This window comes from Phascolarctos cinereus, unplaced genomic scaffold (assembly GCF_003287225.1).
Source record: "Phascolarctos cinereus isolate Bilbo 61053 unplaced genomic scaffold, phaCin_HiC Scaffold_1;HRSCAF=81, whole genome shotgun sequence".
Classification (NCBI taxonomy): domain Eukaryota; kingdom Metazoa; phylum Chordata; class Mammalia; order Diprotodontia; family Phascolarctidae; genus Phascolarctos; species Phascolarctos cinereus.
In genome coordinates this window covers 37940415-37966953 of record NW_027555514.1, presented here as the reverse complement: position 1 = coordinate 37966953, position 26539 = coordinate 37940415, and the positions used below count along the sequence as shown (strand labels likewise).

The 26539-nt window shown below is 44.2% G+C and overlaps 2 protein-coding genes across 4 annotated transcripts in view; one reads left to right on the top strand and one right to left on the bottom strand.

Moving 5' to 3' along the window:
• Positions 1 to 2270, bottom strand: part of HACL1 (2-hydroxyacyl-CoA lyase 1) — a 44482-nt gene extending 42212 nt beyond the window's left edge. The window contains exons 1-2 of one of the 3 annotated variants that reach the window (XM_020987238.2): positions 2012 to 2269; positions 1706 to 1810 (exon numbers count right to left, since the gene is read on the bottom strand). In XM_020987238.2, the coding sequence (XP_020842897.1) occupies positions 1706 to 1810; positions 2012 to 2098 (192 nt within the window). In that variant the 5' untranslated portion in view covers positions 2099 to 2269. Of the gene's footprint in view, positions 1 to 1705; positions 1811 to 2011 lie in introns of all 3 variants that reach the window. The other 2 variants (XM_020987239.2, XM_020987240.2) reach the window with 2 other exon arrangements.
• Positions 2271 to 2342: 72 nt separating this feature from the next.
• Positions 2343 to 26364, top strand: BTD (biotinidase). Its single transcript, XM_020987241.2, is given in 5 exon segments — positions 2343 to 2401; positions 15003 to 15237; positions 17210 to 17359; positions 21742 to 22637; positions 22639 to 26364. Coding segments are annotated over 4 exon segments (1527 nt in total). The 5' UTR covers positions 2343 to 2401; positions 15003 to 15018; the 3' UTR covers positions 22901 to 26364.
• Positions 26365 to 26539: the final 175 nt, after the last annotated feature.

Sequence of the window (26539 nt, the reverse complement as noted above, 5' to 3'; positions counted from 1 at the left end):
CCTGCTCAGAGCTGCACTTTCTGAAGAAAACATGTCTATGTCATATTTTTAGCAGATCTGTGATTTCTTGGGGGAGGCAGTTAGCAGAGAGGACTGTACTTTACCAAGGAAGATTGGCCACCTCCTTGTGAGATGTCTGCTTTCAGTACCGAGAGGTTAACTTGCCCTGGACCACACGGCATGCAGGCATCATATGGCCTGGATCCAGATCTCCCTAACTGCCTCCAAGGCCATTTCCTTATTTACTAGACTACATTTCCTCTTCTATAAATAAAGGTAAATTATTATTACTGTTGGAACATAATACATAATAGTAAATTTCTGGTGGAAAAAGGCAAAAAATTGATTATGAACTAGCTTAACGATCATATAAAGATACCTCATTTATTCAAAAAATAAGTGTCCCTTACAGCTTTCAGATTTATGCATGGGGTCACATGCTTAGAATTAGAAGGACCTAAAAAACATCTAGTACGACTTCATTTTACAGGGAGGAAACCGAGTCTAGAGAGGCTAAAAGGTAGGAAGGGGCAGAGCTTGGATCTGAATTCTTTCCACTGAACTGTCCTTCAAAGGAAACCTACCTTCAGTGAAATTCCCAGACATCTGATGGCTACTAGGAGCACCCAAGTGAGAGTGCTTTAAGTGCTTGTTCATTGAATGACAGCTGCAAAGGCCTCACTCTTTTATAACAATAGCTCATAATCTATGCCCAGCTTCTTCTGGCCATCACTGTCCCACTCAAAGATCATCAGCACATGCTATAAACTGCCTGAGGTAGGAACATCTGTGGATTAATAGGCTAGTTCCCTTAGCTCTGAAATGCAAAATACCACCTACTCTCACTCCTCAGCTGTCCCGGGGTCAGGAGTCAGGAAGATCTACGCCTCATATTTACCAGCTGTGTGACCATGAGCATGTCACTTAATTTTCCTGAGCCTCAGTTTCCCCATCTATGAAAAAGCATCAATAACTATAATTCCTGCCTCACAGTGTTGTCCTGAGGTTCAAACGTCAGCATCTTATGTCAAAAGCTCTACAGAGTTTAAAGCACTATAGAAACGTCAGTGAGTTGCTGCTGTTGGTATTCTCTAAACCAAAGGCACTCTTAATGTGGGGTCTGTTAACTTGTTTTTTAAAAATATTTTGATGACTGTATGGCAATCTAGTTGGTTCCTTTGCAGTCCTCTATGTCTCAAGCACTTTTTAGAAGGGATCCGCAGGCTTCACCAGATGCTGCTGGGCCTGTGACCCCAAAAGGCTCTGAGCCTTCGCCTGCCTTCTCACCCATCACTTGCCTTCTTGAAGAACTTACACAAAGTGTTGGATTTAGGGTCAGAGGACCTGAGTCTGAATCCCATCCTAGACAATGGTCCGTGTGCCCTTGGACAAGTCCCTTCCCTTCTCTGGTCCTGTTTTCTCCTCCCTAAAAATGTCACCTCATTTGGTCTCAGTTTCCTCCTTTGTAAAAAATGAGGCGGTCAGACTGGGTGGCCAGCATTGCCACCTTAAGGTCTCATAACTTGACCAGGTTTGAATTTGCTCAGAAAGGAAAAATGGGGGCTGCCCCTGATGACCTGGAGTGACACTGAGAGGGTAGGGGGACAAGATGGGGGGGCTGCCCCCAATGACCCGGAGTGACCCTGAGAGGGGAGGGGGCCGGGCTGGGGGCTGCCCCCCACGACCCCCCCTGCCCCTCGCTCACCGCCTGCTCATTCCTCATGCCGATGTACTTGATGCCCACGGCCTGCGCTGCCACGGCGATCTCGGTCACGGGGATGCCCACGATGCCAAACATGTACTCCACATTCTGACAGAAGAGGACAGGCGCTCAGCGGGGACCATGGCCGGGGCGCTGGACCCCCTCCTGGCTGGGCACCCTGGGCTTTAGTTTCCCCATCCGTAAAAGGAGGCCCCTCCGGCTCTAAGCCTAGGACTCCCACGCCCCCTTGTGACACCCCGGGTGACCCCCCCCCACAGGCTCGGCCCTCCGCACGTGGGTCACTCTCACCTGTTTCTTCAGCGCCCAGGCAATGACCTCAGCGCCGGACACCGTCTCTTGGTCCTCGCGGTTTCCCGCTGCCCGGTTCGAAGCCATCTTCCCTCAGGTGACGACTCAGCCGGGAAAGGCATCCTGCGCCTTTAAATCCTCCTCCGTTCGCCTCCGACCCTTCTCCACCAATGGCCAACACGCTTCTTTGTGACTGACACGAAGATCAACCAATCATTTTGGGAAGAGGCGGGGCCGGGGCTCCCCTGAACAGGATGTCAACAGGCCCTTTCTCCAGTCAGAGATCAGCTCTCCTAGAGGGCCGAAGTCCTCGGGGGCGGGACAGTGGGCGGGACAGGGGGGGCAGAGCTGAGAGCGAGGAGACACGGCTGACTTCTCCGTGCCACACAGGTAGGTAGGGGGAGGGGCGGTGGTTTTTGGCACGCGCGCGTCTCCGCGCGTCAGCCTCCGGAGCCTGGCGCTGCCTCGCTGCAGCAGCTGCCGTGCGTGGGTGGTGCGCGCGTGCCGGGGTCAGGGAGAGGAGCCTGGCGGCGTTCCCTGACCGTCAGACTCTCAGAGCCCCGGCTGGCTCCGCCCCTCTCCCCTCCTCCCGGCCCGCCCTGCCTGCCTGCCTGCCTATTGGTAAGTTCGCCAATGGGAGCCCGCCGTGCGGGACCGCCCACCTCCTCCCTCGGCGAGCGCCCCATGAGCTTAGCGCACCTCAGCCGCTAGGGGGCGTAGTCAATAAGGAGCAGGACCCAAGCGTGAAATCTGCACCTCTGTGAGCTGCAGATTCCTCCTTTGCAGGAAGTGGCTAATAACTGCGCCTGCCCCCGGGGTCGAACACAAAGCGCTTTGCAAACCTTACAGATATCTGTAAATAATGTATTGACAGCCGGCATTTATGTAGCATTTACTGTGTACCAGGCACTGCGCTCATTTATGAAGAAGCTGTGGTTCACCCAGTTATAATAACAGTAATAATAACAATAATAATGACAAAAGCTAGTATTTATGTACTACTTACTGTGTGCCACGTGCTGTGCTAATTTATGGAAAAACTTTTTCACCCAGTTTTTTGTGGAGTTTTTTTTGGCTAGGCAATGGGGTCAAATGACTTGCCCAGGGTCACACAGTTGGTGTCTGAGCTGGATTTGAACTCAGGTCCTCCTGACTCCAGGGCCGACACTCTATCCACTGCGCCACCTCACTGCCCCTTCACCCAGTTATTGTAGTAATAACACCAGCAACTAGCATTTATGTAGCACCTAAGTTTGCAAAGCACTTTCCCTAGTGATTTTTTGTGATCTCCATGACAACCCTGGGAGGTAGATTGCCCTCATAGCACCCTTTTTGTTGTTCTAGTTCAGTCACTCATCATTCATGGCCTGCTCTTGGTGACCCCATTTGGGGTTTTCTTGGCAGAGATACTGGAGCAGTTTGTGCCATTTCCTTCTCCAGCTCATTTGACAGATGAGGAAACTGAGGCAAACGGTAAAGTGACTTGCCCAGGGTCACACAGCTGGTATCTGGTCTGGATTTGAACTCAGATCTTCCTGACTCCAGTCCTGGTGCTGGCCGAGCACCTATTTTACTTGTGACAAAACCTATACTTATCCTTACTGCAAAACCATAGTCAGATCAATAAGCATTTATCAGGTGCTTACCATGTGCTCAGCACTGGGGTTTCAAAGAAAGGCAAAAGTCAGTCCCAGCTCTCATGGCGCTCCCAGTCTAGTGGAGAGACAATCTGCAGACAGCCCGGTGCAGACGAGCTGTGGGAGAGATAGACAGGAGAGAATCAGCAGAGGGAAGGCAGGCGCATTCAGGGGCCATTCGGGAGATGGGCTGGCTTCTCGTGCGGGGATCAGACCCAGGGATGCCCCCTGGAGGTCACAGAGTGGCTGGGAGAGGCATAAGGTGCAGGAAGGGGCCAGGCTCGGAGGGTTTTCCATTTTGTATAAATGACTGTCAAACCAACAAACTCTTATGAAACACTCATTTCACAGACGGGGAAGCGGATGCCCAGAGAGCATAAGTTACCCATGATCACACAGGTGGTGACTTGTAGTCATAATTCCGGTGGAAGTAGAAACACAGAGGCTGGAACATTCCTAGCCCAAGGCTTGGCGTCCCAGGGAATTGATTCTCAGCTGCTTGGGTGGGATCACCCAGCAGCAAGTTCATTAGAAGAACAGCTGGGCTGTATTTTTTTCCACGATCTCTGACCTTCAAACAGCCTTCAGCTCGTGGGGCAGAGTTCACTTTTTGGTTGGGCATTCCACTGACGATTCAGCAAAACTGTCCAGAGTCCTCTGGTTGGCGTGAGATAAGAGCAGCTGAGTGTCACTTATTTTATACGCTGGGTTTGATTTTTTCCTGGGTATCCCCAAGCACTTAGCACCCTCCCTGGCCCATAATAAGCCCTTAATAAATGGGTGTTTATTGATTCATCATTGTTATTGTGATATTACATCATTACAGGATCCTGAAGGAATATTTCCTAATCATTTAAGGATTTTGCAAAGAACATGACCACCATTTCTTAATTACTTCTTTTGGGGTTGGTTCTAGAGTGCTTTTATTTTCATTGTAACTTACGAAAGTCTGTTCCTCTCAGACTACAGCATTCATTCAGTTCATTCACCAGAATGTGGTAGGTAGGGCTGGCTTAGGGAATATCTGATGAGAATTTATTTGAATATAAGTTCCGTGCCTCCTCTCTGGAGAGAGTGCAGAGAAACCAGAAAAACCTTCTGGAGAGAAGAAACCATTTTGGGCTACTTGGTTGCAGGTCAGTCCTTCAGTTGTGTCCAACTCTTCGTGACCCAATGGACCATAGCACACCAGTACTGTCCATGGGCTTTTCTTGGCAAAGATACTGAAGTGGCTTGCCATTTCCTTCCCGGCTCATTTTACAGATGAGGAAACTGAGGCAAACAGGGTGAAGTGACTTGCCCAGGGTCACACAGCTAGTAAGTGTCTGAGGCCAGATCTGAACTCAGAAAAGATGAGTCTTCCTGACTCCAGGCCTGGGGCTCTGTGAACTGTGGCACCACCTAGCGGCCCTTAGTTTAGTTTTTTATAAGATTTCATCACTTCATTTAGAAGGTCAGAAGTCCATCAAGGGCCTCATCGCACTCGGATTGACACATGACCTTTGACTTACTCCATTTCCCATGTTTGCTCCTCGTTAGGTAACCTGGGACCATGGTATTAACGCTGAGCTTAGGGTGGATCCCCACTGCAGCTCAAGAGGTCTCCAGCCTTGGCCTCCCTGGGTGCACCCCCATGACCTGCCATTTTGGTAGTGACTGGCACACTAGGAATTCTTAGCTATTCAAAAAATAATAGTAACGAAATCTTTCCACCTCTTTAGAGAGCGTCTACACCTCCCTGTTCTTTGGAGAGCAGAGCTTTCAAGTGGCCTAGAAGACCTAAGGTGACTCGAGGGGCCACATGGCATTGGGGTGCGATGAGACAGACCTTGGTTTTTATATGGGTTCTTCCATTTATTTTCTGTGTGACTTTGGGTGAGGTCACAAAGCGAGCTGGTCGAGCTAGATAATCAAGACTATGGCAAACTGTCATTCTATAACTAATTTTTAAAACCAGTAGGATTATTGAGCCCACTCTTAATTCCAACATTGAAAACTACTGAAAAGCACCTTAAAAACCTTAAATGGTCACACCTGACATATATGGTGCTTCGTGGGAAAAGATCTTTAAACGATTAAAGAAAATTTCAGGGACTGAGGGGAGCACGAATTTTTGGTGTGAAATGTGTGTTGTGTAGGAGAACCTCAGACAGAAACAGGGGCTAGAACACAGTACATAAGGACCCCAGTGGGCAGCGCATTGACTTAGAAAACCACACCTGTCTCTGTAGTTCTCTTTTTGTTAATACATTAAAACCAGAAAGGAGCTAGTACATTTTAATCTGGTTTGGGAGCCTTGTGGGCCATGTGTGTGATGCCTTTGGTATAGTGGATAGCTGCTTAACTTGAAGTCAGCAAGACCTGAGTTCAACTGCTGTCTAATAATGATAATAATAACAACAACAACAACAATAATAATTAACATTTATGTAGCACCTACTGTGTGCCAGGCACTGGGCTAAGTACTTTACAATTATTATTTCTTTTGATCCTCACAACAACAACTGGGAGGGAGGTGCTATTATCATCCCCATTTTACAGATAAGAAAACTGAGGCAAACAGATGTTAAGTGATTTGTGCAGGGCCACAGAGCTATTCAGTGACTGTGGCAGGGTATAAATACTTTACCTTCCAGGCAGTATAAATACTTAGGTCTTCCTGACTCGGAGCCCAGCATTTTATCCATTGTACCACTCAGCTGCATCTCAGACGGATGTGCAACCACAAGTTTACATTCGCCTGGAAGGCTACAATAAGAAATACAAGATAATATTGCCCAAATCCCTCCCCTGTAACCTAGTTCTCCTACCTTGAGTTCCCTGCTGGACAGCTCTCTACAGTATGTCCCAATACCACCCCATGTTCTCCATGTCTGATGCCTACTACATTATCTAACCCCCTAAACTTGCCCTTCTCTGTACAGAAATACTGCCAACTTCGATGTTTCTGCTGATCCCAGTCTCCTGCTCTCAGAATCTCAGCCTCTTTATTCTTCCTGACTCTCTGGTTTCCAAAGCCTGTTGATTGTATCCCTACTTCTCTCCATTTACACCAACACCATCAGGCTTTTTTATCTCCATTCCGTTAGATTAACGTAATAATATCAAATTAAGTCAATTGATCAAATGAGACAATCTTTGTAAAGTGCTTAGTAGAGTGCCTGGCACACAGTAGGTGTTACGTAAATGTTAGCTGCTGCTGCTACTGCTACTCCTCCTCCTGCTGCTGCTGCTGCTGCTACTACTACTACTATAGGTCTCATACTTGACCTCCTTGTATCCAGGCTTTTCTCTCTTTAATTCATCCTTCAACTAGCTACCAAAATAATCTTCCTTCTGCATAAATCTGCCTAGCTCACTGCCCAGCTCAACAACCTTCTGTGACTTCCTGTTGCTTTAGGATAAAACACAGACTTCTCAGGAGGACACTTTGCCACCAAGTCTCAACTGACCTTTCCTCTCCCATTCTGGATTATTCCTCTTCACACACTTTACCTTCCAGGCAGTCTGGATTTTGGTTTCTAAGTCTTCACCTGCTTTATCTCTCTGTGTACTTGCATAGGCCAGAGAATATTAATTTGCTCCAAATGATTGCTTCCATTCTGATTAAAGTCTTTATACTGTATGCTCTTGTAAGTGACCTTACAGACATCAGATGAAAGGGAGGAACTAGGGGGGTACAGACCTAAGTTTTGGAGTCAGCTTAGATGATACAGACAACCCGGCATTAATAGTCAATGGGTAGAGGGAAAATTAGTTGTTCCCTAAATACTGGTTTGTTCCCTTTCGCCTTCAACCATGTTCAAGAGAAAAACAAAACAAACCTTCACTCGAGCCTCCCCTCAAGCTCTCATCCTACACCTCTCCTCCCTTTCTCAGCCAAACTCCTAGGAAAAGCCATCTACACCTGCTGCTTCCACTCAACTCACTTCATAACCCTTTGCACTATGGCTTCTGATCATCAGGTGCCCAAGGACTTCCCGATCTTCAGATCTGATGAGTCTGTCCACAATCTTCACCCTCCTCAATCCACCTGCTGTAGTCGACGCTGTTGACCACTCCCACTCCCACTCCCAGATTCATTCTCCTCTTGGGGATTTTGTGGCCCTTCTCAGATATGTCCATGCTTTCTCAAGCTCCTTTGCTGGATCTTTAACCAGACTTCTGCTTCAGCTGGCAGGTGAACTATGACATCTCCTAAAGGCAGGTGTGCCCAAAGGCTCCATCTCTGCCTCTTTCCCTTCCGACCTTATCAGCTCTCCTTTCTGTGCCGGTGATTCCCAGATCACTATTTCTGGCCCCAGTCTCTTCCCTAAGCTTGGTCTCCCCTCACCAATTGCCTGCTGGACATTTCAGACTAAATGTTCTAGACATTGCAAACGCATCTTTCCCCACAAACTCACCCATTCTTCAAGGTGTCCTTTTTGTGGATAGCATCATGCTCCTTCCCATCTCCCTGTCTCATATGCCAGAGATGCTCCCCTTCCTTACCCCCTTCCTCTCTTCCTCACTCTCTTCCTCACCCCCTTCCCTTCCTCACCTCCTTCCCTTCCTCACCTCCTTCCTCACCTCTGCCTCATAGAAGCACTCCCCTCAAGATGCAGCTCAAGCTGAAGCCTTTCCATCTCCCCAGACAGGTAATGCCCTCCCTCTCAAACCACCTTGTATTTGTCTATTTTGCATTTTTTCTCTTTATATTAGTGATCTCTACACATATAGATGTTCTCGTTGCCAGCAAGCTTCTTGCCAATAGGGATTATTTCATTCATTGTACTTTTTATTCCCAGTCCTTGGCACATAATTAGCACAGGTTAAATATTTATTGATGTATATAAATATTTATGGATTAATTAGGAGCCTTAGAGGAGCTGAGGAATGTTGGTGGATTCCTGCAAGCACCCCTCCTCTGGGGTAGGGGGCATCAAATGTTGGGCCCAGCTGTCACCCTTTACTAAGGCTTCTCTCCCAGCAGACTGGGAGCTCTTTGAGGCAAGGACTCATTTTTCTTTCATCTTTCTTGGTGTCCTGGACGTAAGTCTACCACGTTCCCACCTGCAGTGTGGCCCATTTGGTGTCTGGTGACCCTCTTGACTCTCAGGCTGTCCACTGACTTCTGTAGACAATATAAGCATCTCAAGACTTCTCTTGTTTCACAAGGCTCTAATTCACAACTTCAGAATGGAGGATGCAAATTAAACAGGAAGATGGCTAGGGGAAAGTAAGAAAGACAGAGATCACTTAGGGCAGCCCATTTTGGAAAATGCTCCCTGTGTTTTCATGATGTAATTGGGGTGATGGGGATGCAAAGGAGTGGGAGAAAAAACCCTGCCTCGATAATTGCTTAAGCATCCCTGTGCTGTCTGTATCTCACTGACAATGTCCAGTCATCTAAGTTGGCAATACTAAGCTTCTCCATAAGGTGGCGGTAAAGAGCTTGAGCTTGGCTGGAGTTTTCCAAGTCCCAGTGACCGAATGAAGAACAAAGACAGTAGGATGGTTGTCCATAGCGTAATCATAGGTTCATACACACAACATGAAATGGAGAACTCTGGTAGTCGTTTGGGATGGAGCAAGGAAAGAAAGGTTACCCAGGTGTTTCAGGTGGAAGCATTTTTGGCCTTAATTATATATGCATAATTGGTCATTCATTCAGTCAGTACACATTTATTAAGCGCCTACTATGTGCCAGGCCTTGTGCTAAGCACTGGGGATGCAAAAAGAGGCAAAAGACAGTCCCTGCCCTCAAGGAGCTCACAATCTAATGGGGGAGACAAGAAGCAAACAAGATAAATGCAAGATAAATAAGAAATAATTAATAGAGGGGCACACTGGAATTAACAGGGGTTAGGAAGGGCTTCCTGTAGATTTTAATTGGGAACTGAAGGAAGCCAGGGAGGTCAGTAGGTAGATATGAGGAGGAGGAGCATTCCAGGCTTGGGGGGGCCAGAGAAAACACCCACAGCCAAGAGGTGGAGTGTCTGGTACCTGAAACAGCCAGGAAGGCAGGAAGTGGGGTGTAAGAAGACTGGAAAGGTAGGGAGGGGGCTAGGATAAGAAGGGCTTTGAATGCCAAATAGCAGAGTTTTGTATTTAATCCTGGCCCTCAGCCTCAATTATTTGATTTAAGTTTTAGTTCTAAGTTCCTTAAATCAATTAGAGTGAACTCAGATATCAGCTTTTCTAGCTAATGTTGAGTAGAAATATTGCTACTAATCAAAGGAAGAAAACATAAACCTTACGTTATTCATCATTCTGAGTACAAAGCTTATGAATTTACATGTGTATATGTATATATACATATATGTTATTAATGTGGTAACATGATTTTAGTAGTTAATTTATTCATTGATGCTTTCTGAGCTCTTCAGTTTTGATATCACCATTTGCCATTCAGAATGTATACACTTGACAGAAATGAGCTGGCAGGGATCTTGCTGATAGACGTGCTTTCATGGAAACTATCAAACTGGAAGGTGAAAACCTTCTAGAACTATTGAGAAGCATCTTCTTCAGGAGCAGCACTGATGAATCCTGTAGCCTGTTACAACTGGCATTTGATTTGACATTCTGAAGAACTAGAAAACAATCAATAAATAACTGTATATTTTTTTTAAAAATAAGAAAATCTATTTTCCTTTTATTTCCTTCTAAATTTTGGTTAATATAAACAGGCAAAGCTATATAATATCTTCTCCCATATTTTCCTGGTGAAAGAAATAAAGTTCATTAGCCTCAATAGTATTACTTGGATATAAAAATTAATTTTATAAAAAAACCCTTATTTTTCTATAAGATATACATAAAAAATATAACCCAAGTTCTTGGTAACATTGCAAATCCTCCAAGCCTTGATCTACTTGGTATGACATTTCCTCTGCTGTATTTTTCATCCTCCTTCCTTATTCTTGGGGAATAAGGGAAAGATAGAGGCAGGTTCAGGTTGATAGGATCCTTCACTTAAAATAAGATCAGAAAAGAAAGACAACTGGGCTATTTATAAATTTCAAAAATATGTATGTCTGTCTTTACATTTTATTGCATAAGACGTTTACTGCAAAGAATGACAGCATGGATGAAGAGGAGGATGGTTTATGCTACCTAGTCAAGATGAATTTTTTGCCAAGTAAAGAAAAAAAAATCCATTTTTCCTCTCTGAACATTGATTCAGCTTCCATATAGAGAAAAAGTAGCATTATTATAGCGATTAGTGCCAAGTGAGTGCTTTTCATTTTGAAGTAGAGATGTATAAATTAGTCTCCTTGAGCTGAAAAGCCTCATTTCCAAGAAAACAATGAGCTCCACTTTTGGAAATGTACCAACTCTTATCAGGCTCCCTCTTGACATCATTTCAGTAGCTAACACCTTCACATCAAGGATGATTCACTAGGCTCCTGCACAGGGGCGGTGGGAGCTGTCTCTCACCTGGGGTAGCTTGACATCTCACTCTTGGGACTCCCATGACTCCTCTGCCTCTGGTCTATCGATTGTCACTCTGATGGCGCCTAGCACCTGCCTCCAATATCACCTTTGACTCCTCCAAACTGGCAGCTTAAATCTTGACCTTTGCCCACAGCACCTGCCATTTTTGATGTCCTTTATAACCTATTAACACATGACATAGTCCCACAGGACAACCTATTTATATAGGGAGAAAGTCGACCTTATCACCAACACATTTTTCAAGTCCAAACATGTACCTATATTCATTTTCTCTTACTTCATTGTGGTTGTATCCTTTCCTGCGTGACTGTTCAATATTCCTTAATTCAGTTCAGTTCCACAGACATGTAAGAAGCATCCACTGTGTGCAAGCCACTGTAGGGGCTGGGGATTCAAAGACAAATGAAAGGGTCTACCCTCTATGGACTTAGCAACTTTGGACTGTGGTAATATAAGATATACCAGAGTACATCATAAATTGCTGATGAATTTGGTAGCCCTCACTAAGCTTTTCTAGTTTTCCTTGTAGAGGGGAGCCATTCCAAGGTATGTAAATGATTAACAGCTGCTCTCTAACTTTTTGATAAAAAAAAAATCCATGATATGCACTCAACCAAAAATGAAAAGGTTGTGAAACAAAATGGTTTTCTTAGTGTGACTGGATCCTTATCCCTTATCTAAAAATTTTCCTCTTTCTTCCCTTTACGACTGGAGTTAGACTAGTTGTTTTGTGTTTTTTTTTTTTTTCCTGAAAAGTGACAAAGCTGCCTTTGAGGCTTGGTTGACCTGGGGATCAAGGTTCCAGGACAGCCTTCTTTGACTTCCTGGTTACCTAAGGGCATAAAAGACCCATCTAGGTAGAGTCTGGGCGCTTCGACTCTCCACATCCTTTCAGGCTGACTAGAGTTCCTGGTGGAGGTAAGGTAAGATTCCTCCCTGCATCTTCCCAAGCTTTATTGAATATCCTTCCTCTGCCCTGGCTGAGTAAACTTCCTTTTCGCTAACTTAAATGACCTTCAAATGTCTCATTTTGTTCCAACATCAAACCTTGACTATCAGCAGCCTAACACTAGCTAGTTTAGCTGGGTCCTTCTTTGGCCAAATTGCAAGTGACCCTTAAGATCAAAACAAACAATATACAAATGTACTGCATATAATCTACTGTAGAAAAAGGCTATATTGCAAAACCCATTGTGAGAGCCTGGGAAGTTTCTGACTTCACCTCGGCCTTCTGGGAAGCCATTTAACTACCTTTGCCTAAAACCTCAGTTTTCTCAGCTCTAAAAATAAGATCCTTTTCCTGGCGTCTTTGGTTATTATGAATGCTTCTTAAAAGATGCTCCTTATTATAATCAGTCACGGAGGTAGAATTATTGTAATAGGAAAACATGTGTAAAAGATGTCCTTTAACATGCTGGGTTTGTCCTCTAGCTTAATTCGGATAAAAGAAAGCTTATCAATTCTACTTTGTTTCCTCCTAGAACTCGTGAGCCGTCACTGAAAGACCCCTTGTTCATCCCCTCAATGTTGTTACTGCAGTCCCCAAGTAGGATGCCAACCAATCTTGGGAATCAGCATTCTGATGTCATATTTATTAGGTGGCCAGAAATGCCACAGAGAGATGAGTGATGAATTGAGATGAGGAGAGAAGGACCTCATTCTGAGAAATGTTGGATTCTGAACATGTGTACTTAGTACAGATTCTATTACTGTAAAGCGTTAGACTTGTTTATTTTCTGAGACTTTTGCCAATAAAAAAAGAAGAAATTTGTCCCACTGGAGTTTGGCTTTATAATGAAAATAAACTAAGTATAAGGCAAAGTAATTCCCTCTACCAATATAAGCTGGCACCTTCTCTGAAACTGACAGTCTTAGAGAGTAGTCTAGAACCCCTGGGAGGTTCTATGACTTGCCTGACCTTGAACCCAGGTTTTCCCATCTCTGAGGCTGAATTGCCATCAACAATATCACACTAGTGTTCAATCTAAGACATTTTAAAGGGATTCTCATCCAGCCAGGCTACAAGCAAAGGAGTGACAAAGATTGAGAACTTGTGGGGATGTTTAGGCTTATGTGAATGGAGACAAAAGTCTGTGTGACAGAACTTCAGATGTGGAAACTCCCTCCACTGGTTCAGATCAGCAACCCTAGAACTGCCCAGGGCACTGAGCCCTGACTTAGGTGACCAGCCTAGAGTCCCTGTCTGTCCCTATGAATTACTTCTTCTGGAGCCACTTCTGCATCGCATTCTCCCCCACCCAGGCCTCTCAGAGACCCTTACCCCTGCTTTGGTGTCAACTTTCCTTTCCCATTCTCCACTTTTTAATTAATCAGTCAATTCTCCATTGTCCTCTCCTTGGAATCCCTCGGCCTTCTCCTTTCACCCTTGAAGCCTTGCCAAAAACCCAACCCTGCATTATTCCGGACGCTGCTGAATGGCGCTGACCATTGACCTCACAGGGTTATTATGAGGATCAAATGAGATAATATTTGTAAAAAAATACCCAGCACACAGTAGGTGCTTCCTTCCTCCATTGAAATAGTCTCCTTGTTGGCCTCCCTGCCTTCAATCTTTTCTAGCCCCAAAGTGTACGTGCGATCATGTCACTTCTTTATCAGTAAATTCTGGTGACTCCTACTTACTCTGTTTGGCAGTGGAAGCCCCAAGCTCCCTTTGGCTTTGAATGCCCTGGGCCTATCATGGCCATCTGCCTTTCCAGCCTATTACCTGTCACTCTCCTCTCTCTCTGCCGCCTTATCATATCAGAGAGACCTTCACTTCCTGCCCAAGCTTCACCTTCGGTAGGAGACATTTCTGATGCCCCTGCTGCTCTTCCCACCTGAATCCCCCTCTCTCCTTTTACACCCTCCCCCCACACAGGTCTGTGTAATTAAATTTTTTTAAATTTTTTTTTTAAATGTTTAGGCAGTTGGGGTTAAGTGACTTGCCTAGCTAGGGTCACACAGCTAGTAAGTGTTAAGTGTTTGGTCTGAGGCCGGATTTGAAATCAGGGCTGGTGCTCTATCCACTGTGCCACCTAGCTGCCCCAAAGGTCTGTGTAGTCTTACCTGAGACAAGTTACCTGAGATAAGTTCTTTGAGGTCCGGGATTCTCAGATTTGTCTTTTTATCCCCAATGTCCAGCACTGTTCCGGCAGTTAATAAATGAATGCTTGTTGGTTAATTGATTCTTGATGCTAAAAGCAGCCCATTAGCTACAAGCCAGTTTGCTTCTTGGAGTAAAATATGTTGAAGTTAAATTTGATAATTCCTAAAGGCAGGGAAAAAAAGCAGTGTTTTCATGGGAAACTTTTTTTTCCTTTTTGCCTACTTATAAATAACAGCACAACCCTCATCTGAGCTGGTCAGCATTGTTTTCAGTATTATATTAAAAAACCTACATACTAAGGGAAATGAGATTTAGCTTTTAAATTCATTACTTACTAAGAGAAATGCAAGGGAAAATCTGTAATTCATTTCTATTTATAATTGTGGTTTTTATAACTCTGGTCATTTTATAGATTGTGGCCAGTGCAGATGGATGAGCTATAGTAGAAACTGAATCATGTCAATTATAATCAATGTTATTAATTAAAAGTTGACTATAGAGCAAGAGAAGTAAATAATGACAGTGAGGTTTTGTTGAAAATTGAGTAAAAACATTGTTGCCAACATTGGACCTCTTTTGGAAATAGCTGGGAAATTAGTGTGGTGTGCCATTTGAAACTTAGATTGGGACATGTTTAAGGAGAAACACATGCCCTTTTATGAGGGACATGAAACAAACTCTTTCAGCCCTAGTTTAGTTGGGTGTCTGGATTTAATTGTCAGGATTAATAAATCACAGCTGCAAATGTTAAATTCCTGGCATGATTCTTCGTTCAACAGTTTTCCCCTTGTCTGTTATGTCCTAGATTTATTGCCCACATCATGCTTGGAGCCAGCTATAAACTCTGTCTTCTGCTCTTGTGCCATCAAGTTATCTCCTTGGAAGGCCACACTGAAGGACATTATGTAGCTGCTGTCTATGAACATCGGTCAATACTGAGTCCCAACTCTACTGCCCTTACAGACAGAGAATCAGCGTTGAGACTGATGAACCAGAACCTAGATCTGTACGAAGAGCAGATAGTGGCTGCGGCAAAGGAGGTGAGAAAACATTTGTCCAGTTGTAGCCTGCCGGCCACTGAGCCCACGGAAACGTGCTGCTTTTGTGGCGGGGTCGCTGCAGGTGTCCCGAGGGGCCCGTGGGACTGATAACAACTGGCCTTGATCGGGTTTGACCCCTTGCAAGCAAGCGTTCCCATCTTCCATACATAGCCCAGGAAGTTGAGACTGGAATCACTTGGTGATTAAGTATCTGGACTGAGATTCAAACCAATGTCTCCTGACTCCATCTCCATCAACGAGGCCACACTGCCTCTTAACCAGATGAACCAAACCAACCTTTTAAGTCAAATGAGCCAAATTATTAACGTCATCTTCATTACGTCCTTCCATTATTGGAAGGTAATCATTCACAGGCAGTTTGTTGCCTTCAGATCATTACACACAAAATTCTGGGCCATATTTAAAAGAAAATGAATAATCTCAGTCCTCAGGCAGTTCACAGAACAAACTAATTGAGGCAACCCTGAGCTCGAATTTACAAAGGGACAATCTGGGCCGACTTTGCTCGTGGCTCATTTCCAAAGAGGACGGACAACAAAAGACATCTTCTCACTTGGGGCACAGAAAAGGAAATTGTTTTGTTTTGTCAAATGTTACCCCAAGGATAAGTCTTGTAAGGAAACATATTTAAAGAAAAATGAAAGGCTTTAAATCTAGTTATGAATTTCTCAAATCTAGCAGTTGATTGGTTGAGAGCCCTCGAGGTGAAGTTAGCTATATTGGATAGCCAGGCGTAAAGGAGGCTTAGACAGTGGCAGCCCCAGGTCTAGTTTTTCTTCCAAGGACAGCCTCAAGAGCCAGAATACTGAGGAATACTCCAGAAGCAGCCTAAGTGATAACCCGGGGGGCTATATAGCAGTCTGGCTGATTCAAGGAATCAAGAAGGATATTCATGGAGGGACAATGGTTTAGTGAGAAGGGTTCAGGGCCTTGCTTTGAATCTTATTTCCCTGGTATTTGTATGATCCCCGGGAGAGTCACTGAAGCCTCCTCATCTGCAAAATGACAATAACAGCACTTAGCCCAAAGGGCTGCTGTGAGAAGCAGCTGAGATCATGTTTTTTAAAAAGCGCTTTGCAAAACCTCGAAGCTTCATGTAAAATGTCAGCCTTTGTAATTCACTACATTGGGCCATCTATTTATATCTTTTACCCAAAGGCCAAAAAACAAAGGGATTAAAATGATTCATGGGAGGGATCATCTTCAGTGCTGGCCACCATAGTTGGGCTCCTCTACTGGGGAATTCTCGATTCCCTTTGCAAAAGAGATGCTTTGTTGTACCTGGTTAATGTTTAATCCTGCCTTTCCAACAGGATCCTGAGCTCCAGAAGAGCTGAGGCTGATTTCTGTCTGTATTTATTTTCCAAGAGCTTAGTACTCAGTAGGTGCTTAATAGATGCTTGTTGACTTGGTTCCCTATTCAGTTTCTCACTCTGTGCTTAGAAAATGCAAGCTCATTTTTAATATTAACCCGAGCAAAACATAATTTGGTGGGTTATTTTGCCATAAAAAATTAATAACCCACTTCAAACTGAAATGCCTTCTGACTTATCTGCTGCTTTAGATTGTTCTGAACTTTGTGCCCTTCTGTCCCTCCACCCCACGTTGGTACTAATCGTCAGGAGTTGGAATACGGAGTCATTTAAATGAACATCGGAAGGAGACGCTGATGTTTAAAGGTTGCCGGATCTCTTTCAGCAGAGGCACCACCGTTGAGTCCCAGGCCTTCTTAACCAGGGACTTGTGTCTCTGATGATTTGGGGAAGGGCTTCTGGGTTGGTCTGTGTTCTTAAGAGAACTCTGCAGTCCCCGGCTAGGGAGGTGCTGTTCCTAAGCAGTACTTGCTTGCATATGCTGTAATGTAAATGCTTTGTTCCTCATGTGACAATGAGAAGTATCATTTGGGCCTTTTCTCTAACCACAGATTGTATTCTGACACTCTAATTGGCAGGGTGTGCAGATTATTGTCTTTCCAGAAGATGGGATTCATGGATTCAACTTCACCAGAGATTCCATTTACCCATTTCTGGACTTTGTGCCATCTCGCCAGTCTGGGAAGTGGAACCCGTGCCTGGAACCACACAAGTTCAGTGACACGGAGGTGGGTGCTGCAGCTCTGCCTCTTCTAAAACCAGGGGGAATAGAACTTAGTTCAACTGTGGGATAAAAAACAAGAACAGAATGATCTCAGGCTCTAAGAGGAATTCTGGAAACCCCAGAAGAAGTTTTGGGGGCATTCTGAAGATTACTCACCTATTATCATGAAAGTGATAAGTAAGAATCCAGGAAATCTTTTTCTTTTTTTAATTCCCATTTACTGATATTTTCCTCATTCCTTAAGATACAAAACACATTATTGGAAATCCTGTATTGTTCCTGACGCAGTATTAGACATGCAATAAATCCTCCTTAATTAATTGGGAGGATTATTGATAGGTGATAATTTACTCATTCATTCAGTAGATGTTTATAAAGTATATGGCACAGGGCTAGATGTTGCAGGAGATATGTTACTGAGCTAAGATAAAGTCTTTGCCATCAGTTTACCATCCCACAGAGTGAAATGATACAATCAATAACTGTACCATGCAATGTCACATGATAAGGGCATTAGAGAGTTACTAAACCAAATGATTTCCCAGGGGGGATTCCAGCAGTTTTGGATTTTTTTTAAAGCTATTTCAGAATCAAAGTTGAAAGGGAATCCCCAAGTCATTTAGTTCCAATCCTGAGCTGAAAAGGAATCTGAGACCTACAACATTCCTGACAAAGGAAGGATTGGGACAGGAAAAGAGTGAGGATGGGAGGACCCACGAAGAGATTCTTGCCATAGTCCAGCTGCAGAGCGCTGAGTGGGGTCATAACGACAACCTCCATGTATGCAGGACTTCTGGGATCTGCAGAATGTCTTACGGACATTCATCCTCACAGCAACCCGGGGAGGTGGGTACATGTAGTATCCTTCCCAATTTACAGAAGAAGAAACAATCTCAGAGATGCTGAAGCACTTGTCCCAAATCACTAGACAGACAGACAGATAGATATAGAAAGAAAAAGAAAGACAGATAAGTAGACAGAGCATTTATCAAGCTGCTACTATGCGTCAGGCACTGTGCTAACATGAAGCCAAAGAGACAGAGTTCTAACTGGTACCTCTGCCTCCAGTCTCTCCTCTTTCCTATCTATTCTCCATGTAGCTGCCAAAGTCATTTCTGACCATGTGACTCTTCTCAGTAAGCCCCACTGGCTCCCTATCACCTCCAGGAATAAATATGAAGGTCTTTGGCCCTGAAGGAAGGCTTTTTGCAGTCTGGCCCCTCGCCCTCTTTCCCAGTTTTCTTATACTTTACTCTCCTCTCTGTGCTGTGGTCTGCCCAAAGCTCCCCCTCCTAATGTCCCATCTGCTTAGACTGCTCGGCCTCCTGCCTGCCACCTCTTGGTATCCTGTTATTCTTTCCAGGGGCATCTTCTGCAGGCCATTCCCAGCCTCTTCACCTTGAGCCTTCCTTCCATTCTGAATGCGCCCGTTTCTTTACATGTTTGTCTACCCATTAGACTGGGAGCTCCTTGAGGGCAGGCACTGGTTTTTGCCTTTCTTTGTACCCCCAGCACTTAGCTCAGGGCCTAGCACCTGTTAAGTGCTTCATACTACATGCTTTTTAACTGACTGAGGATAAGGTGGCAGAAAAGGAGAATTAAATTTATTCAGCAAGTGTTTTAGCCTTCATACACTATGGACCATTATTATTTCTCCTCCAAGGTCCCCTCTGATGCCTTGTCTGTGCATGGAGGTGACCCTCTTCCCTTGAAGACAGCAGCTCTGGCTGCTGCTACCAAGCTCAGAACATGTGGAGTAGAACGTGGAAGAGCGATTCTTCTCCATGGCCAGCCTGGCAAAGTTCAGAACTCATAGCCAGAGAGGAAGGCCTAGATAAGGTGGCTTTGGCCCCAACTGCTCCCACACTAGGGAACAATGACTTGTGCTCTTCTCGGGTGGGAGGATGAGATCAAAGATCTCTTAGCGCAAAGGTACACAGCATCGTGACGTGTGAACTTCAGACCAATTACATTTTATAGAAATAAGTTGTAAGAATTGTGAGGGGACAAAAGTTTCCCTTGTGAGATACTGCCCCATGCCATCTTTCTTCATTTAAATTCAGCTAGTTATCAAGTCCGGTTGATTTTATATCTGAAATTTCTCTCACCTCCATCCCCTCCTTTCTCCTGTTTTTTCTGCTTTACTACAGACATCACCCTCGAGTCAGTCAACAAGCTATTACCTGTCCCTTAAACTGCTGTGGTAGGGGGTAGGAGCGAGTTCCTCGGTGAGGTAATGGCCTGTGCCCAATGATGTTGGTGCGTTCTCTGTAACTTACAGCCTCGAGAACTGCACCGAGAGGTAAAGTGATTTCTCTGATGGTCACACAGCCAGCGCGTGTCAGAGGCGGGACCGGAGCCGAGGTCTTCAAGGTCGGCTCTCCTCCCACTATGCAGGGGTGCTTCTTTAACCAATCTCCTCCCCTCTAGTAAAATCTCTCCTGCACATTGAGGTCAGCTTAGTTTTAGCCACGTGTGGGTCCCATTCTGTCATTTTCCTACTAAAAACTTTCCAAGGCTTCCTACTTACTCCCTAAGTTCAAACTCTCTGTGTTCAAAGACCCTGCAGTCTGTTCCCACCTTTCACGTGTTGGTTTCTGTGACTCTCTTCATGTGTCCAGTGCTCTGCTCGTTCATCCCCAAAGACATCCTCTGCTTCCCCATCTCCTAGTCTGTTGGTGTAATTCTGCCTGTCTGGAATGCAATGCCTCCACCCCTATACCTGCCACTTGACATTTTCCCCATCTTGTAAGGATGGAAAAGGAAAAAAGCATTCCTGATAGGCCATATCATGATCTCAATGAAAAATGGTTCTACCCTGTCTGCCTTTGGACTTTCAGAGCACTTTATACATCTCTTAAAAATGTACAGACTCTCATCACTTCTCACCTGGACTAATGCAATAGCCTCCAAACTGACAAGACATCTAGTTTCTCCCCTATACATCCCATCTTCCACATGGCTGTCCATTTGATATTCCTAAAATATGGGTCTGATTCTGTCACTCTCCTGCTCAAAAAGTGTCAGTGGCTCCTTATTGTCTCTAGAATTACACATAAGCTCTTCTGTGGGGCACTTGAAGCCCTGCACAATACGGTTCCAGCCTCTTTCCTGACTGATTATGTATTTCTTCCCTTCACATACCTTACGGTCTACCCAAACTGGCTTATTTGCTATTCCTTCTGCATTGGGAACAACTCTGGAACAATTCATCTCCCATTTTTTGTACCTTTTTACCGGCTGCCCCCAGTGCCTGGAATGTTCTGTCCTCTAACTTCAGCCTCCTGGAAACGCTAGCTCCCTCCACGTTTCACCCACCCCCTATACGAGGTGTGGTTCAGTGGAGAGAGCACTGGACCTGGAGGCAGGAAGACCCAAGTTCAAATCCAGCCTCAGATACTTGCTATCTGTGTGACCCTGGGCAAGTCACTTAACCTCCACCTCAGTTTCCTCAACTATAAAACAAGATCACAGTAACGCCCACCTCACAGGGTTGTTGTGAGGCTCAAATAAAATATCTGTCAAGTGTTTGGCACAGAGCATGACACATGCTCAATAAACACTTGTTCCTTCCCCTTGCCAGAAAAAAAAACCGTATAGACTCTTGTTCAGACGCCATGTGATCCTATTGACTTTGTCCATGGCTTTTCTTAGCAAAGATACTGGAGTGGTTTGCCATTTCCTTCTCCAGTGTGTCCCCATTTTACAGATGAGGCAACTGAGGTGAACAAGGTGAAATGACTTGCCCAGGGTCATACAGCTAGTAAATGTCTGAGGCCAGACTTGAACTCAGGTCTTCCTGACTCCAGCTCCGGAGCTCTATCCATTGCCCTGAGGTATTTTTATATGTTTATATGCATCTTATACCCCTCTTCTTCTCTCCTGTTAGATTTAAGCACTTCAAAGGCAGAAACAGCATGTTGTTCATCTTTGTGTTTCCTCTGTCACCTAGCAGAATCCTTTTACACATAGTAGGCCCTCAAGAATGACTTGCTTTGTTGATTTAAATTTCCACAAAGGTAAAAAAATGATTTTTTTTTCCTGGAGAGGCAGCTCGATGGTACAGTAGATAGAACGCTGGGCCTGAAGACCTGAGTTCAAAGGCAGCCTCAGATACTTACTAGCTTTTTGACCCTGATCAAAGTCACTTAACCTCTACTTCAGTATCCTTATTTGTAAAATGGGAATAATGATAGCACCTTCTTCCCAGGGTTGTTGTAAGGGTCAGTATTTGTAAAGCACCTTGCAAATGTCAAAGCGCCACATAAATGCTACTATTATTATTACATCATCGATGAGTTTCTTGATATATGGGAAGCCAGTGACGAGTAATTTGACACCAGTGTTCTCCATATTTATTTTTTATTTGCCAATTTGTTTTTCTAGGTCCTCCAGCGCTTGAGTTGTATGGCTGTCATGGGCCAGATGTTCCTGGTGGCTAACCTGGGAACCAAGCAGCCTTGTGACACCAGTGACCCCCGATGCCCGTCTGATGGACGATACCAGTTTAATACTAACGTCGTGTTCAGTGATAATGGCACTTTTGTCGCCAGCTATCGCAAGCAAAACCTCTACTTTGAATATGCTTTTGACGCTCCTTCTGAAGTTGATCACAGCACCTTTGATACACCTTTTGCTGGCAAGTTTGGCATTTTTACTTGCTTCGATATATTGTTCTTCGAACCTGCTGTGAGCCTTGTGAAAGACTATGGAGTAAAACATATTGTATTTCCAGCTGCTTGGATGAATCAGCTCCCACTCCTGGCAGGTATTGAAATTCAACAAGCTTTTGCAGTTGCTTTCAACGTCAATGTTCTGGCAGCAAATATCCACCACCCATCCTTGGGCATGACAGGCAGTGGCATACATACTCCTCAGAAGTCTTTTTGGTACCATGATATGGAAAACCCTGAAGGCAAACTGACAGTAGCCCAGATAGCTAAAAACCCACTAGATGTAGGCCTACTGTGGAATGGCACAAGTAGAATTCATGAGTCCCACAGAAAATTCTCATCAGAAGATCCTAATTGTGAGAATGACCCAGATGCTCACTGTAGTGAATCCTCAAAATGGAACCCAAAGATGCCACCTTTATTTCACTCTGAGATGATGTATGACAATTTCACTCTTGTACCTGTTTGGGAAAATCGAGGCAGCCTGCAGGTCTGTGCCAATTCCCTCTGCTGTCATTTGGATTATCAGAGGCACATTTTATCCAATGACTTCTATGCTCTTGGGGTCTTTGATGGTCTTCATACAGTACATGGCACTTACTACGTTCAAGTGTGCCCTGGTGAAATGCGGTGGCCTCCATTTTGAGACCTGTGGACAGGAGATAACAAATGCTATTGATACTTTTGACTTTCACCTCTGGGGAAATTTCAGTACTCCCTTTGTGTTTCCTATATTATTGACTTCTGGAATGACACTGGAATCTCCAGGCCAACTGGGCTGGGAAGACAACTATTACTTCATGAGGAAAAATCAGTTGTCTTCAGGCTTAGTGACAGCTGCTTTGTATGGACGCTGGTATGAGAGGGATTAGTAGAACCAACTAGTCCATTGAATGGGTACTAGGTTTGTGCTCAAGGTCATATTGATTGGTAAATACATGACTGGTGTTCAAAATGGAAAACAAAAATCATCATCACTGTTCTGAGCTCAAGGGGACAGAGACACCAACTGAGTCCTCAGTCGCTGCTGCATCCAATGATATAAGCCATAGGAATGTTTGCCCCTAATGGCACACACAGTCTCCTTTCTGTTCTACCAGGATGTCATTTGGCACCATGGAAAGAAGTAGTATCATGGGTAGATCCCCTTGGTTCCATTTCTTTTAAACATAAATTCCAGAGACAGTCTCAAGTAACTTATGGTCGATGTCCTTTAAAAGCTACTGACTGTTTAAAACCAAAATAAGCACCATTTTCTCATGCACGTTCATAAAGCAGCATTTTGGCTTTTTTTGGGTCATATTATTAATTAACACACTCAAGCAAAAGTATTTTAGAAGCTAGAATGTTTCTTAAAATAATGAACAAATGTGGGATGTGCAGTCTGTTTCCTGTAGACATACATCTTCTACACAGACTGAAGTAGAAGTACATTGAGATGCCACACCTAGAACAATAGTGGCTGTATCAGAAATGGGTGTGTAAAATATTACTGAATAAAAAAGAAAGCACAGCATGACAGGGCTTCCTCACATCCACATTTCTCAGGAAGAAGGATGTTTGAGGAAAAACCTGACAGGAAATTTGAAAGTGCTGTGTGTCAAGATATCAGGGGACACCCTGCTTTTCCTAGAGTTATGGCCTAGCAAGCAGGCTGTACACTGAGCTTGGCATAACAACAATCCTTTGTGCTCACTCCTGACAAAATGCATTGCTTTGATCAGCCCTAGATGTTCTCTGAGGGATTTATGATTTTCATATTAATTGATAACTATTTAGATTTGTTGGAGCTTCCCTATTTCCTAGGGACCCGAGGGCCAGAAGCAGCCAACATGTTGTAGCAGAAAGCAATCAATCACACCTCCTGACACTCTGAACAATCCCTATGCTTGTAACTGCTAAGTGAGCTGAACCAGGTGCTGCACTCCTGCTCCTGTCACAATAACCCTGGGCCTGTACCCCACTGAATGATCACAAGGTTCAATGACCCTTAAGACTTGAGTCCATTTAGGGCCTGCCAAGGGAACTGTTCATTCAAGACCCAAGAATGACTGTGTTGGCTCCTGCCCTTTTGTGGTTTTCAGGGTTAAAAACCCTCCCCCCACTACAAGCCACCAAGCCCTTCTTCCTAGGAGGACTTTGGTTTGCAAACCTGCTTTCCTTGCTTTGAAATTAGATTTTTGCTTGATTCCTGACCCTCCTGTCTCTAGCCTGCTTTTTGGCTCTGGCCACCCACAGGTTAGAGACCAGTTCCAGTCCAGTTGACAAGTGTCATGAGGGGAAAACAAGACAGTGGGATGAGAAGGGAGCATCAATGGGCAGCTGTGAGTGTGAAAATTCTGCCTGTAAGGCTTTGGTTTCCTCTGGGACTTCTGATGGCACTAATAAATCCCTTAGCGTTTCTTTTACAGATGGTTTACAATTGTTGGTGTAATTCAATCATGAGCCCTTGAGGAAGGCCTCACTTTCTTAAAGAGGCTGAGCAAGGTTGAGATTCAAGATAGTTGCGCCAATTGGGGATGCCAGGAATTTTAGGCACTGTTGTAAAATTGAAGCATTTATTATAACATTTAATACATAATGTATGAAAACATTTAAAAATATTTTTTCTTTACCACTGGGGTGAAACTTTTCAAAGCCATTTGAAAAACAATTTTAACGTTATTCCTAATAAATGTTTAAATTGAATGATTTCAGATTATTAGTTGAGGGAAATTGCTTTATTTTACTTGGATATAGGATGACTTAGTTTCCATTTCCTTCTCCAGCTCATTTTACAGACGAGGGACTGAGGCAAAAAGGATTAAGTGACTTGCCCAGGGTCACACAGATAGCAAGTGTCTGAGGATGGATTTGAACTCAGGTCCTCCTGACTCCACTGCCTTCTGAGCCACCTAGCTGCCCTAGACTAATAGAATACCTACTGGGGGGAGGAAATGAGCTTAGGAGTACGGTTAGTTCATTCTAAAGGCCTGGACTGTTTCTAGGAAACACTACACACCCCACACTTCCCAGGTTCTCCCAGGGGTGAGGGGTTGGCCCAAGTTGGCCTTGGGCTTGAAGGTGACCCAGGAGGAGCAAAGGCACTTCCACCTCAACCCCAAGATACAAACTGTTGGGGCAGGAAGGTCCTTCCTCAGGAAGTTGGCAAACCCTGAAGTCCTCCCACCATGCCAGGAGGGTCCCCAGAGAAAGTGCTGGCCAGATCAAGAGCAGATGACCCATGAGAATAAAATCATATTCTTTCCTACTTCCTCCCTGATCCACAGTATACCTGGTTTCAGGGGATGGGGATGGATAAAGGTCTGGATAAACACGAGTAAGAGGATGCCTTCAACATAACTCATCTACAGCACAGCAAATGCCCAGGGTCCCTCTGTAGCTGCTGGGATGAGTGCACACTCTACGGTCACCTATGGTGATCTCTACATTTCTTGGTGTCAGTCTACATTTCTGAAATGAAATGTACATTGCTGTTTCATCCATGGTATTAGGACTCAGGCCGCCATTTGAAATCATAAGACCTATGGTACAAATGGAACTTATTTAAATGAACACTGTCCCCAGAAGAGCTTGGAGTTTCACAAACTTTATTCCAGTTTCCTGATGATTTAGAAGAAACACTGGCTTATAAATTAAAAATGGGGATTGTAGATAATAGCTGCATAGGAAAAAATGTTTCAGAAAAGTGCAGTACTAGATGGTAGAACACAGTGGAAGGAAGACAGGAGCATTCAAATGCAATAAACTGGCATTTTCAGAAAAAAAAAATCTGACGGACTCTTGTAACTTGCCTCAGACAAACCATTATCTTGTCATCTAGGAAGTCAATGGAAAAGGGATCATAACAAAGTGACAGGGAATCCATTAACAGGAACTTTGGGTTGGATTGAGTTTTGACCAAGTGGTTTTTGGGAAACAAAGCAGTAAAACCGATTTTAGGCCATAACATATAACTGTGTGTCTGCACCTATATTCTGTATTAATCTCATACGTCCCGAGCTCTGCTGAATACTTCATAACAAGTAATGTCACATTTGGAAAATATGCTCCCTTTGTTTGCCACAGCATTGGAGATGAGTAGATAAAATATGCTGATAGTTAACTGAAATACTTTTATGTCACCTACTTTATCAGTGAAAGTGCCATGAATTTTAATTTAGACCATATATAGGGCAGAGGGTGAAATCTTGTTCAGTGAATCCATTTTCAGTTATTCAGAGAATTAACACTTTTGTTCACTACCAGGGTTAGAAAACTAGCTTTGAAATGTATTTTCCCACCATTTAATGTCATTTCTAAGCTCTAAGAATAAAACATGCAATGCTGGTGTTTATGTCTTTCTTAGTTGCCTTAAGAATTTATCAAACTACTAGTAGCCAGACAATTAGTTTTACATATGCGCCATATGCTTAAAGCATCAAAATATTTTTAAAATTTCTAAATCTTAAAAGACATTCTTTTTAAGTTCTCTACTCGGTTCATCATCTTTCCAGGTGCGTCTGCCATGC